This window comes from Dermatophagoides farinae, chromosome 7 (assembly GCF_024713945.1).
Source record: "Dermatophagoides farinae isolate YC_2012a chromosome 7, ASM2471394v1, whole genome shotgun sequence".
In the NCBI taxonomy this organism is placed as follows: Eukaryota; Metazoa; Arthropoda; class Arachnida; order Sarcoptiformes; family Pyroglyphidae; genus Dermatophagoides; species Dermatophagoides farinae.
In genome coordinates, this window is record NC_134683.1 from 3,701,060 (window position 1) to 3,715,944 (window position 14,885).

The 14,885-nt window shown below is 29.7% G+C and overlaps 4 protein-coding genes across 4 annotated transcripts; all 4 read right to left on the minus strand.

Annotated features, from left to right (window-relative positions):
* Nucleotides 1-24: 24 nt before the first annotated feature.
* Tcs1 (Threonyl-carbamoyl synthesis 1) lies at nt 25-1,128 on the minus strand. The gene has a single exon (XM_047059963.2). It carries the CDS (start codon nt 1,011-1,013, stop codon nt 348-350), a length of 666 nt encoding a protein of 221 aa, XP_046915919.2. The 5' UTR covers nt 1,014-1,128; the 3' UTR covers nt 25-347.
* Nucleotides 1,129-1,186: 58 nt separating this feature from the next.
* Nucleotides 1,187-8,766, minus strand: Rme-8 (receptor mediated endocytosis 8). The gene is made up of 5 exons (XM_047059962.2): nt 8,510-8,766; nt 7,024-8,440; nt 2,268-6,962; nt 1,660-2,206; nt 1,187-1,583 (listed from the first exon to the last, which is right to left on the minus strand). The coding sequence occupies exons 1-5, from the start codon at nt 8,578-8,580 to the stop codon at nt 1,501-1,503; spliced, it is 6,813 nt and encodes a 2,270-aa protein (XP_046915918.2). The 5' UTR covers nt 8,581-8,766; the 3' UTR covers nt 1,187-1,500.
* A 243-nt stretch (nt 8,767-9,009) lies between these two features.
* mRpS21 (mitochondrial ribosomal protein S21) lies at nt 9,010-9,503 on the minus strand. The gene has a single exon (XM_047059999.2). It carries the CDS (start codon nt 9,418-9,420, stop codon nt 9,121-9,123), a length of 300 nt encoding a protein of 99 aa, XP_046915955.2. The 5' UTR covers nt 9,421-9,503; the 3' UTR covers nt 9,010-9,120.
* A 131-nt stretch (nt 9,504-9,634) lies between these two features.
* On the minus strand, nt 9,635-14,149 carry LOC124497244 (WW domain-containing adapter protein with coiled-coil wacky). Its single transcript, XM_075732639.1, is given in 6 exon segments — nt 9,635-10,570; nt 10,657-10,784; nt 10,849-11,383; nt 11,385-12,533; nt 12,535-13,327; nt 13,461-14,149. Coding segments are annotated over 5 exon segments (2,502 nt in total). The 5' UTR covers nt 13,152-13,327; nt 13,461-14,149; the 3' UTR covers nt 9,635-10,497.
* Between the last annotated feature and the right edge of the window lie 736 nt (nt 14,150-14,885).

Sequence of the window (14,885 nt, forward strand, 5' to 3'; positions counted from 1 at the left end):
AATGGAGAAAAACATGAATGAAAATTTAATTAAAAATTCATTGATCATCAGTTCTTTATTATAAATTCATTGAAAATAAACAATTAAGATAAGATAAAAAAAAGGTAGTCCAACCATCCGATGAAATAGCAAACGAATTACCATCGTTAATTTTGTACTGGCCAAAATATTGCAGAATGGAAAGAATGTATAAATAGATAGTTGCATAAATCTCATCTAAAAACATCGTACATTGTAAACCACATAGGGCCAGTGGTATGCAACGTGCCAATGTGATGCCATGGAAAAAATTTTTTGTTGGCACTCAACTACCAAATGGTTGCCGACTCATGATATATACCTTATGATCATAATAATCGTTTAAGGTGATAACTATCAATCAATTGCTCAGTGGATTTAAATGCACAACCATCACGTAGAATGCGATAATGTCCTTCAGTAGAAAAATCGACGACCGTCGAACCTAATCCTTGTGGATCCTGATGTCCAAGTTGCCCACCATCAAATATACCATCGATCAATGGCCATAAATGTTCGAATTCTTCGACTTTTAAACAACTAGGTTCTGAGCTCACATTAGCGCTTGTTAATGCAATTGGACCAGATTGTCGACATAATTGACGAACAAATTCATTATTGGGTATTCGAATGCCGACTAGATTCGTTTCTGGATTTAATGATGGATTTAATTTTAATGTTCGTTCAAAAATTACAGTGATAGCACCAGGTAATAATTGATATAGTAAACTTTTCGGAATGGTTATCTTGCCATATTCGGCTATATCGTCGACATCGGCCACACAAATGGCTAATGGTTTATTATAATCTCGTGATTTGATTTCATATAAACGATTGATTCCTTTCGTACTGTCAACATGTGTAGCCAATCCATAAATGGTATCTGTTGGTAATGCAATCACTTTATCACACATCAGTAATGATTTGGCCACATTGATCAATGGTATATTTGACATGAGTGTTGATTTTAATTTGAATATTTTCTTCGAACACATTGGATTAATTTATCAAAAACTCTAAACCACATGGGCCAATTATGTGATGTTTTGATTGTTAATGTAAAACATCACACAAAACTAGATGGCGGCACATAAGACTCGACAACTCGCGATGGTTTACTGTTGGAACGAAACACGTTCGAAATATGGAAATTGATGATAAAGTTGGAATTTTTTTTCAAGTTTCATAGTTTTTATAATTAATTCAACATAAAGAAATATTAGCATATATAAATGGTTATCAAATATTAAAAGTTACAAATGAATGTAAAAAAAAATATATAGAGACATATATAACCGACAGATATATATAGTAGAGTGGAAAAACGAAGAAGAGACCAGTCTTGATCAATCAATCAATCAATAATGATCATAAGCAAGTGTATGAAATTTTTTTTTGTTTTGTTTCAGTTTCAAGTAAAAATATGGAAAAAATCAATTATCACAAAATTGAATTATCTTCGAATCCAATTGGCCAATTTTTTTACTCTTCAATCGGTGGTGGTACCAATGGTAATGTTTTTGCTGAACTTTGTTTCAGATAACCGGCAATATTGACAGTGGAATCTATAAACAAAATAATAATTACGATTATAAGATGGAATTATCAATTTTATAAACAATAATATATAAAATTACTCACTTGTCAAAAGATGAGTGGCATTAGTGCTGGCAATGAAAAGATCATGTTTTTGATCTTTATAATCTTTCCAGATATTTGAATTATTTAAAACTTCGCTTATTTGTGAATTATATTCTGAATCAAGTACTGTTTGAAACATCTGCACCACTTTTGCTTTAGTTGATTGACTAGCATTTGAATCGAGTACTTTCAATAGATTATTAATCAAACCAGTACTAATTGATTGATGAATGAATTCTTCATTTTTGGCTTCGAATATTTTCACCAATGAATCGCATAATAATTCAATCAAAGTTGGATGTGTTTCAATGATTGTATTGAAATTTTTAGCCAATTTACCTGTTACAATCATATCGTTTAAACAGGCAGGATTCAATGAGAATTTATGTATTAATGATAGGCACGTTTTGGATACATTCAAATTATTATTATCCAATTTATTGATGAATATTGGAATATAACCAGTAGGAGGTATAAGAATGAGGAGATCCGATTGTGTTGTCAACAGAATATGCAATGCATTATTGATCATATCAAGTTTTTCTTCCTGAAATTCAGAAAAAAAACATTATGAAAAAAAATGTCAAACAAAACAGGCAATAACTTACATCAATATCTGATATATCACAAGCATTTTTGGCATATTCCAATAATTCCAATAAAAATTCTTTCGGTCGACTAAGAATCCAACCAGGGCTTTTATTATACAATCGAAGATAAACACCTGATATCTTAAATTCATTATCATCTAATGAACATTTAAATTCACAATCAGCATTGAATTTCCATGAATGTAATGGATTTGAGATCTGTTGTGTATACAGGTCTTCAATTAGATCTCTGATATGTTTATTTAGCCGTAGCCTTGCATCTTCAGTCCATATCAATTCCGGATTTTCTTTATTCTCATCAAAAAGATTGATGGCACTTTGTGGAGCATCTTTCATGGCATTCAAAAATAATGTAGGTAAAAAATGTGACAATACCCACGATGAATATTGTCCATTGAGTACATCGCCACTTATTTTAATCAACAATTGTGCTGCTTTCTCACGTACCGTATTAAAATTGGGCATAATGAACAGATGGAGAACATAGAGAAGAATACCTTTTCCAATACCTTCTTTAACTAGTTCACTATTTGTGGTGAATGATAGCAATATTTCCAAAATATCCATATATGGTTTTGATCGTTGTTCAGTAATTCGTGACGTTATATGTAACATGAGCAACAAATTAATCAAAACATTTGAATTGGAAATATCATTGATACAATCCTTATTGGTGGATAATTTCATCAATAATCGTAACACCAATGATTGAACTTCTGGTTCTGATTCTAAACGTAACAGGCTAAAAATATTACGAAAATGACCAACAAAACAATGTTCAATACCAGCATTATAATTCAATAGATTAATCAATGCAGTTAAACATTGTTCAATAGTATTACGACGTTGTTCATCCATTTGAAAATCTTCTTTAGTTGGAAATGATATTGCATTAACTGTATGTAAATATTGTGCATTCGAACCAAGATTATCCAACAATGCCAATACAAATTGTTTAACATTATTCAATGGATAATTTGGCTGTTTATTATATATTCGTACGAATATATCGCTAATAATAAGCTCTTCTTTATGGCAACTATAAACAAATTTTGTACCATATGATTCATCCATACAAACACCGCTACGTAATAATTCTTTTTCCTGTGTCTGTAGATAATTCAATAATTCAGCACGTGATGCATTATTCCAAATAAAATATGGATTTTCAATATTTGAATTGATTAATTTCAATAATTCTGGTACAGCTTCCATATTCAATTGATTAGCAATATATGGTGTTAGTAATGAATATATTGCTTGTCTTATAAGTGAATAATCATCCAATAATGATTTATCTTCTAAACCTTGTGCACAATCAAATCGATTATCGAACAATGCAACACAAGCTGAAAGACTTTTTTTCGCCAATGAATTTGCAACAAATTGTTTGCTTACTTTTTCATTTGCACCAATAGTTTCGGCATTTTCTTCCAACGTATAATCATATTTAAATATGAATTGTATCAAACTGAATAGACAACCAGATTTGAATAATAACATTTGTAGATATGGATCATTGGAAAAATATATGACACAATCGATTGCAGCCATTGATAATTTTGTTAGATGTTTATAATTCAATATGTAGAATATATTCTTAGCCAATGATGGCATTTGATAGAAAAATGATCGACATGCAGGAAATTCAGCGGATACACCAAATGTTGAGATAATGTATTTACAAACTTTAGTACATAAATCTTTTGATGTTGATGATGATGACAATACCGAAACACAACGATTGAGTATATCATAAAGCATTTGTAGACCATTTTCACGACGTAATTCTTCAGCATTCAATGCCGAACATTTCACTGTATAATAAACAGTTTTACATGCATGTGCCAATAGAGAATCAGTTTTTGAGAATAAATATTGATCATTCAATTCTAATTCCAATGTTTTCAACAACATTGGATAACCAGCATATTTATATTGATATAATTCTACATTATAACGTGAAAACAATATGCTTTGTGTTTTCAATATCAATATAATATTCTGTATATCAGGACCATTTGATTTATGTTTAGCACGAAATAAGTAATAATATGCTTCATTAACTTTTTCAAACATTTCACGACCATCGGCATTTTTATCTGGATGATAACGTTGTGCTTGTAAGTAGTAACGTTTACGTATCATACTTTCAAATTCATGACCTTTTAATGGTCCATTATAATCTTTTATGCCCAATATTTCGAATGCATCTTCAATTTGCATTGAATTCGGTTTTTTTGAAATCTCCAATTTCCACATTTCCAATATATCACGTAAAAATGTAACAGGATCTTTGATTTTCCAATCATTAAATCGTTTTGTATCGCATAAATTTTTTAGATAATAAATATTGCAAAATAATTCATTTTCCAATTGTTGATAACGAATAGGTGGAATTGGACAGTATTGATAGATGGCACGTACATTTGAATATAATCGTGGACTAAAATCAACAATATGGGCGGATATTTTTTCAATCATAAAACGACGCATTTCATAATTCCAAATCACTTCAGGTGTATCGAATTCACCAAGAAATACTTTAGAAAATTCTTCCGGACCATAATTTTCTAGATAACAAACCATTGCTTCTGGTATCATTTGACTCAAGATACTACGCTGTAGAACGGTTTGTTGTTGATTTTGATCATCACTTTTGAAAGATTGTTTCATATGTGTCAAATGAAGAACTCGACTAATTGGTAGAATATTCGATCCAGTATACATTAGAATGAAATAAAACATTCCAGTCTGATGAAGAAGTGAAATTCGTGGATTATCTTCGATGATTAGATAAATTAAAGTTGCAATTCTTTCGACGATTATCGGATCAAATGTTAACAGAAGATGGACAATATGTGGTAGACAACTTTCATCCGATAGAATTTGTTTCACTTTTGGAATAGGTCGAATGATTGCATTATCTGGTACCGTACGACTAGGATAACGTTCACAAATTCGTATCAATGTATCCAGAATATAGATGGTCATATTATTCTCTTGAAATATTGACAATCCTTCAGCCATTAATGTCCATTTAAGTTGAGCAATTTCCGAAACTTTACGCCATGAATTATAACCTTGTGCCCAGCATTTGGTTTCTCCAGAAATTTTATCATCTTTCCATAGATCTTTTAAATCAGCAAAACTTATTGCAACATCTTTTGATACATGCCATTCTTTTTCCATTGAATCACGTGCCATTTCAGGTGATGCTTCAATAACATTTGTTTGTGTTGGAATAACAGCACGATTTACATGTAAATGTGAAAGTGTAGCCAAATCAATCAATATCAATAGACCATCAGAACGAAGTAATGTACGAATGTTTGTTAGTTGTTTGATAATTTTTCCGATAAACTGTACGATTCGATCACGTAATGTTCGATTTCGACAACCATTCAGAATGTTTAGTAGGAAATTTACATCGCTAAAGGCACCAATTTCTTCATCATATTTTTCATAGATTATTGACATTGCCTGTAGACAATCGGCTTTCATTTGAACATTTGAATTCGATAGAAATCGATGATATAGTGCATTGAAAAATTCAACCGGTGATTTAATGTATAATGATCCATCAATATCTGTTGCCGATGATGGATTAGTTGATGATGATGATGATGATCCTTGACTCAACAAAAGTCGAAGATAATAGTTACCAATTTTAAGCTCTTCATCCAATGAAACATAATGAACTTCGAATTCATCAAAATTCCATGACAATAATTGGACAGAATGTAATTCACGTTCATTCTTGAGAAAAGAAATTTCCTTTTCCAATGATTCACGAAGTTCTTCACGTGTTTTATGATTCCATATAAGATCTGGTTTCGAATGATTCTGTGTGAATTGATAGAAAAACATGTTCCAATTGAGGCTTGATTTTATAAATTCACGACGTCGTCGTAATACGATTGGATGAACAGATTCACCAGCATTAGCGGTCGATACGATTCCAATTCGTTTGCGCCAATGATTGAACGCATTTTCAAGATGTCGTTCAACATTACGAACAACAGCATATTGATCACGAATTTTTTGCAGATTTGAAATTGGTTTCTGTGAAAGATCTTGAGCAATTTTTAGATTATCTCGAGAATTAAGTGCCGCTAATGCATCAGCTGGTGGCTGTTCATTTGACTCAAAATAATTCAACAATCCTAATGGGAAAATATTCTGCAATATTGACCAACCGGTATCATTATCAACGGTCCATAAAGAAATTAATTTTCTTGATAGAATTTGTATTGGTAAAAATTTTTCACGTGTAACAATCGGATAAAGTGATGCATGTAAATGGAATAAAAATGTACCTTCTGCAAGTGCTAATTTTTGCATTTCATTAGCAATGGTTGGATTACCTTCTTCAATCATAGCTTTCATCAGTAGACAGGTTGCCTTCACAATCGACAATGATTGATGATCAAAAAGTCGGAATAGACAACGACCATATTGTGATACTAGATTCAATAATTGATCAAAATGACCACCATCAGTTGTTTCACTATATGGAGCACATAATGCATATGTAAGAAAATCTAATATGGCCGATATGATTAATGCTCCGGTTCCTTTATTGATATGATATTGCATTAGATCCAGAATGATTGGTAGGAAATTTTTCGAACTAAATAAAAATCCTTTATTTTTCTGCTCATAAAACAGATCATTTTCATCGTGAACAGGCTAAATCAATTGAGAAAAAAAAACAAAATAAAATCAATAAAAAATATGGAAAAAAAATTACCTGCATCAAAGTTGAAAGCATATCGATAGCAGTAAAAATGATTACATCATTTTCTCTATCAAAAGCTTTTTTTACTTTTTTAAATAATTGTTCAATTTCAACGGATTTATATTTCTTATCCGTACCGATGAAATAAGCAAAACCGGCACGTGTTGTAAATAAATTTTTCAATACCAATAATTTTGTATTGAATTCGGCCATATCTTGATCACAATGATCTTCGAATAATAATTCACCAATAGCATTATGTATGAATTTTTCCTGTTCTTTTTGATTACGTTTTGATTCATTTTCAAATACAACACTGGTGATGGTGAAAAAACTTGTTTCAATAAAAAAATCCAATGCTTGTATTAGATCTTTATTACGTGAATTAATAAAACGTGCAACTTCAATTTCTGGTTGTGATATCACTTTATGATGATTATAATCCAATTTCATTGAAACATTTGCATTGCCCGATGATCGTACACTGTCCAATAATGATGCTAATAATGAATCACGTTCAGTTGATGTATAAAAACGGCGATCACCATTTAGATAAAGTATTGCAAATTTTTGTGAATGATTTATTGGTCTTACGATAGCATAAACTTCAATCAAACGTCGTACATTAATCAATGTATTGGTTGTTGAATCACGTTCAATTAGGCAATTATCGGTGAATGCTAACATTATTTTTTTACATTGTTCCGTTGAACCATTGTTCACTAATATTTGATGATTTGTTTTGATTTTATTCACAACAAACAGATGTATAGGTAAAGCCAAAGCTGATCTAGGAATACCGAAACAATTTTCTTGATAATGAGCAAATGTCATCGGTTCATTTGATACCGGTATTACGACACCGATATTTTTTCTTGCAATCAAACGAATTCGATCAATCATTTCCTGTGAATTATTACCATCTTGCATGATGAAAAGATGAAGACGTTCATTTTCCGTTGTCGATATTACGATTGCTGCACCGTATTCAGAATCACGTACATGAATCAATCGATAAATATCTTTATAAGCATATGATGATAGAATTTGATTGGTTTTCGAATGAATTTTATTCACACCATAAATTCCAATTTCAAGAATGGCTTTATAATTTTCACCAGACCATCGATGTTTCAGCACATTATAACGACGAACATTTTCCGAATATTTTGGCAATATATTCGGACATGTTTTAAATAGATCGGTCAAAATATCTGAACGATATTTTGATTTAAATTTCATTTTATTATTAGGAAAATTGATGAGAAAAAATTGATCAGCACCGGTCATGACTGTCATTGATTCTTCTTCATTGATTATTGGTTGAAATTCACGAATATCATTACAAAAATAACTATTTGTTAATTTATATTCAGCCAGATCATATGTGGCAACATTCGGCGGTTCAATAACCAATAATCTTCGAAGGCTAGTAATAATAACAATAACAATGACAATGACAATGTAATATTTGAACAAAAAAACAAAATCAACTTACTTTCCACGCCATTGATGACTTTTGATGACAAAATAACGGGAACCATTTTTAAAATCTGTTTTTGAATTCATTTGTTGATATAAATTAAAACTACGAATAATGGCTATTCATTAGATTGAATAATAAATGTGGGGTGGTTTTTTTTAGATGAACCAGAACAAAATTGAAATCGAAATTTATTTATTTCGATCAAACGATGATGATGACAACAACAGCTACGACAAACATCAATCCGAGATAAAAATACACACACACAATACACACAGACACAGCAACAACTTAAACGCCCAGACAGACAGACACGATCGAATTTTTTTTTCATCAAAAAAAAAAAAAAAAAAAATTTACGCAGGACATACTTAACCACAACAATCATCAATAAAAGGATATCTTCGGCTATTTCGATCCAAATAAAAAAAAAAAATTTTTTGTTTCTGACCGCATCAATTTGATTGCAAAAAAAAATTTTAATTTTTCAATTGAAAAAAATTGCGTTTATTTTTCAAAAAACACACAAAAAAAAAGAAAATTTACAGGCAATATATATGTCTACAATTTATTTTTTTTCAATTTGGAAATTAAGAAATATATATGATGATGATGACATCAATTTAGAAAATATAAGCCGGATTTGGATTCGTACGATTTTTACGTGAAACAAATCGTATTTTTCTTTCCATATCTTCATCATATATTGCTTTACACATTTGCCAGCTAACACGTCTTCGTGTATTGAATGGTTTTTCATAATATCTTGTACGGCGATAAATATCAAACAAACCTTCTGAGCCCATTATACGATTCAAAACACGAATAGAACCATCAACATCACCATCACGTACAATAACGGTTTTTCCAACAAAACGATTCAACATACGGCTACGACTAAAACAAATTGTGGTCAAAAACATTTTCTATTCCAACTATTATATTGAAATATGATGGTGGAACAAAAAAAACACAAACAAATGATGATCATATGGTCAACTATTTCGACTCAAACAGATGAAAAATAAATTTCCAAAATTTTTTAATTTTTATTTTCAATTAAAAATGATGATCATCATATTTACACAAATCGAAAAAAAAATTAATTTCGACAATCAATGAAAAATGATGATGAGCTTTTTTCTTTTCTTAGCAGTTTATTTTTTTTTGTCACAATTGAACAAAAGAAAAAAAAATCAAGAAAAAAAATATTTACAAAAAAAAAAATAGAAAATAAAATCCAAATAAAGATGGGTATGTGTGTGTGTGTTTGTTTGTTTCTGTCCAGACAAATATTCATATGCATCTATGTATGGGTGGTGTGGTGTATTTTCGGTGTGAAAAAATAAATATATTTTTCATTCAAATTTTTGTAATTGAGGTGTTTGTTTAACTTGGGAGGATTGGTAGTGTTGTTGTTGTTGTTGTTCTGTTTTTACTGAGTGCTACATTTAAATTGAATTTTAAAATTTTAAATAAATCATTTTGTTTGTTGTTGTTGTTGCTGATGATGATGATGATGAATAATAAATGAAAAAAAAAGAAAAACTAGAACAAGATAAAATGGACTGGATTTGTATCTGGAGAATTTTTTGTCTTTCTGTTGTATTTTTTTTTTTAAGAACAAATTCATGTATCTGACGATAATGATGATGATGGCTGATAAACGATGATCAAAAGTGACAAAAAAAAATTATTTTGATACAGGTATGCTTTTTTGCCAAATGTATCTAGGTGTGTGTGTGTTTGTGTGACAATGTATATATTGTCTGTACAAAAATTAATGAATTTCACAAGAAAATTGAAAAGTTTCGCGATGAATTTGAATGCAACTTGAATAATAATGTATGAATTTCATCACATCAAAGAGAAATTACTGTATGTTTTGTAGAAAAAAATGAAAATTAGTTGGTTGCTTGATTTTTTTTGTCGATGAATTGAGAGAGTTTTATTTGTAGAGGATTGGAAAAAAAACATTTTTTCCATTTATGATGTACACACTAAGAATAGTTTGCAAATTGTTTACTTTTCCATTCTTCAACCGTTTTGATTTGTTGACTGGCAAACAGAATCCTATATGGAATAATAATAATAATAATAATATTTGATTTGGTAATGGAATTATGTTACATGAAAAAATTTAATTAAATTTAATTTACCTTTGTTTTTGTAATGTTTTCTGTATCTCAGTTAATCGTACTAAACTTCGGGCATTTTTTAATTCAGTCAAAATTCTTGTACATGAATGATTACCAATATGATTGGCTTGTTCAAATAATGAATTTGCCTAAAGAGAAAAAAAAACAATAATAAATAAATTCCAATATCAATTAAAAATTAATAAAAATTACCTGTTTTTCTAATTGTTCGGAACACCAACCGGATACATGATTAATCAGATCTACATTATATAATTTAAAAAATCTCGATAGATCAGGTAATGAACATTTATTCTGTGCAATATTTGAACTTGTTATCGATGAAATAGCCGATGTTAATGATGATGATTGATTGTTTTGGCTACAATTATTCACACTTTTTGAATCTGTTGTTTGCTGTGGTGTTGGTGGTGGTGGTGGTGATTCGGCTGATTGTTGATTGATAATTTTTTTAGATAATTGATCTAAATCTTGACGTATACCATCAGAACTATTTAAAAGATTATGTCGAGAACTATTGTTATTATTGTACAGCTGATGTTGTTTATTCATTAATTTTACATTCTGTGGTGAACGGCTTGAATTTTTTAATGTAGTAGCAGATTTTTGTTGTAATTTTCTCAAAAGATTCAATATTTCTTCCGTATTTGATAGATTAATACCTTGTGAATTTATATTAAATTGTCGTAATAATTTGGCAATCATATGATGAAGGCTATTATTATTATTATTCGATGGTGATGTTGATGATGATGATGATGATTGTGATACTATCGATGTCATCGCTTTCATTAAAAATGCGGATAAATTTAGAATCTGGTGAACATGCATCCAATTTACTATTTGAATCTTTAATCTTTGTCACATTATCCGTTATTTTATGGCTTGAATCGTTATTGTTATTATTATTAAGGTTATCCAAAGAATTATCTTGATGATGGTGATGACGATTATCGATGGAATTATTTGTTAATTTTGAATGCACATTAGAACCACCAACATCAACATCACCATCATTATTATTATCAGAATCATGATTTAATGAATTTCTTGATTGTTCTGTTGATAATTTATCCATTTTACTTCTACTATTACTCCTATTATGACGATGATGATTAGTAATTAGATCATCATCACTTTCATCAGTATAATCATCATCATCATCATCATAATGACGACGTCTATTATGATGAGATCTTGATGATGATGAACTATGATTATGATAGGAATAATGTGTCGACGGACTACGAGATCTTTGTCTCGATGTTGATCGATGTCTTGATGTTGATGATCGATTCCGATGTTGGTGATGTTGTTGTTGATGATGATGTGAATAATGTCGATCATTATTATTATTATTATTCGAAATTGTTGATGATGAATGCTCGGATGGTGAATGATTTGAGTATGCATAGGACTTCGGTTGTTGATTGTTACTACTACTATGGTCATATTTATCATTATGATGATGATATTTACTACCACTATGATGATGATGATGATTATCACGATCACGATGATTCAATGTTGAGGAATTATATCTACTTGTAGATGATGATGTTTCCCTTGTTGAATTTCGTTGTTCTTCCCATTCTATCCATTCTTTAGGTTTTTCCCATTGTGATATTTCTGTTTTACTATTATAATAATAAAGTTTCCCAGATGAACTATATTGTTCGGACCAATTTCCAAAATATTTTTTATTCGATGACGATGACGTCGAAGAATGATGATTTGAATGGTGATGATTATTATTATGACGATAATGGCTACTATGACCATTATTATAATAAGGAATTTCTTGTATCATCATATCTAGATCTTTTTGTTGTTGATGAAAATTTATTCGACGTTGATCTATGATGATTAAAATGATGATAATCATTATGTCTATTATTATGACCACGGCTATTTATCATCGACGATGATGATTGAAGTGGTGGTGATCTTGATGTTGATAATCTTATATATTTATTACTTTTACTTGATGTTCGTTCATAATACTTGCTATTACGATTATTATTATTATTGTTAATCGAATCAATATCATCATCTTCATCATCATCATCATCATCATCATCATCATCTTCGTCATCATCATCATTTATTGGACTTCTTTCACGTCGACGAATATTATGATTATTACTACTGTTATTACGATCTGAATATTTATTTACATGATTTGAATGATTATATCGATGATGATTGTGGCCACTTTTACTACCACCACGACCATCGATATCATCATCATCACCACGTGATCTTGGACTCCATGAATCTTGTGAACTATGGCGGCTACTACTTTCTTCACTACTATGATCTCTAGATCGACATCTTGATATTGATGATGATGATGGTGGTGGTGATGAATATTCACGTCTATGTTTTGTTATTGTTGATGAAGATGTTTTTGTTGGTGTATGATTATATGAATCATATGTTGTTGTTGTCGTCGTCGTCGTAGAATGTGACCGTTTTGTTGAATACTTATTCATTTTTTGGATTTATTTTCTTTGAAAAAAAATGTAACCACAAATTCAAATAGATTTTGTTTTCGTTTTTTTTTCAATTACGTTTTTCTATCAAATTCGATTGATTTGCATTATATTTGAATACATGTGTGATTGATTTCATTAATGTTATATTTTTCTTTCTTTCATATATAGTTTAACTGTTTAAAAATGGGCAAAAAAATGACCAATTAATACATGTTGATTACATATATTTTTTTTAATGAAAAAAAAAATTCAATTAACAAATGTTATTGGAATCGAATCAGAATAGATTCAGAAAATCGTACGTACCCAAATCATAGCCAATCTATATATGTATAATCAAATCAATGAATTGGTAGTAAATTACCGATTTGGAATCTAAAAAAAACGAAAAAAAAATCGAATTAATAACAATTTCTACGTATTTTTACATATAATAAATTCTTTTGAATTCCATTTTCATTCTAATTTTTCCAACCATAGAAAAAAAAGGCTTGCCACACACACATACAAACATATAAAGATTGTGTGTGATTAATATGTTGTATTTGTAATGTATCCACAATTATTAAGAAAAAAAAACAACAAATTGTGGATAAATTTTCTTTTATTGATGCTGATGATGATGATGATGGTTGTCGAGTCGAATAAAATAATAATAATAAAATATAAATTGATTGATATGAAAAATAATACACGGACAGAAATCAAAAAAATTTTTTTTTTTATTTTAATATAGCAATCGAATACGACAACGACAACAACAACAACAACAACGAATGATGATGATGATGATGACGATAAAGCGATGTGAGCTGAAGGATTCGATTGTTTTTTATATTGTGTTGAGAATTATAATTTCTTCTTCGTGTGTGTGTCTGTGTGTTATTCGTGTAAAGGGGAAAGCAGCAATTATACACATTATTATATTGTGACCATTACGGAAATATAAAAGTTGTTGTCGTTTTTCCTCAATTCATAATTCATTGATAAAAAAAAAATTGAGCCATTAAGGTAGTGGTTCATGTTATGGAATTTTTTTTTGTTTTGGAGAAGCAAAATGTGTGTGTGTGTGTGTTTGATGTTTCAAGCCACTACCACCACCACCACTACTACCACCACCACCACCACTACTACCACCCCCATCACCACCACAACCCAATTTTCACATTATTAAACAAAAAGTGTTATAGAAAATGCTACTATCCTAAAACGTAATTTACCCGGTAATATATGTGTTTGTAAATATGAGCATATGAAATATGATATAATCATAATCAATATATATATATATTGTGACTATAACCTAAACAAAATTTGCTGCTCACACACACCACCATATATAAATAAGAAAGTTTGTATGTAAAAAAAAAGAAAAGATGAAGCCAGTTAACACTGTGCATAATTTTTGATTGTATGATGTGTTCATTTCCGGAACCAAACGATTTCTCGATTTGAATCAACAATCTGATTAATGTTGTTCATTTCAGCCTTCATCCACATCAATCGAGATAATAGAATTGTTGTTCCAATGAAAGAAAAAAAAAATTCTTTCAATTATCAATGTAAAAAAAAATTAATTTAAAAAATAAATAAACTTACAACGTATAAATCAGATTTTTTTTGTTTTGTTTTGCAGCTACTATTTATATTTATATATTGATTATCATTGAAAAAAGAAGGTACATTCAACTTTACGCATGCGTCTACGTTTAATTTTATCATATCATATCA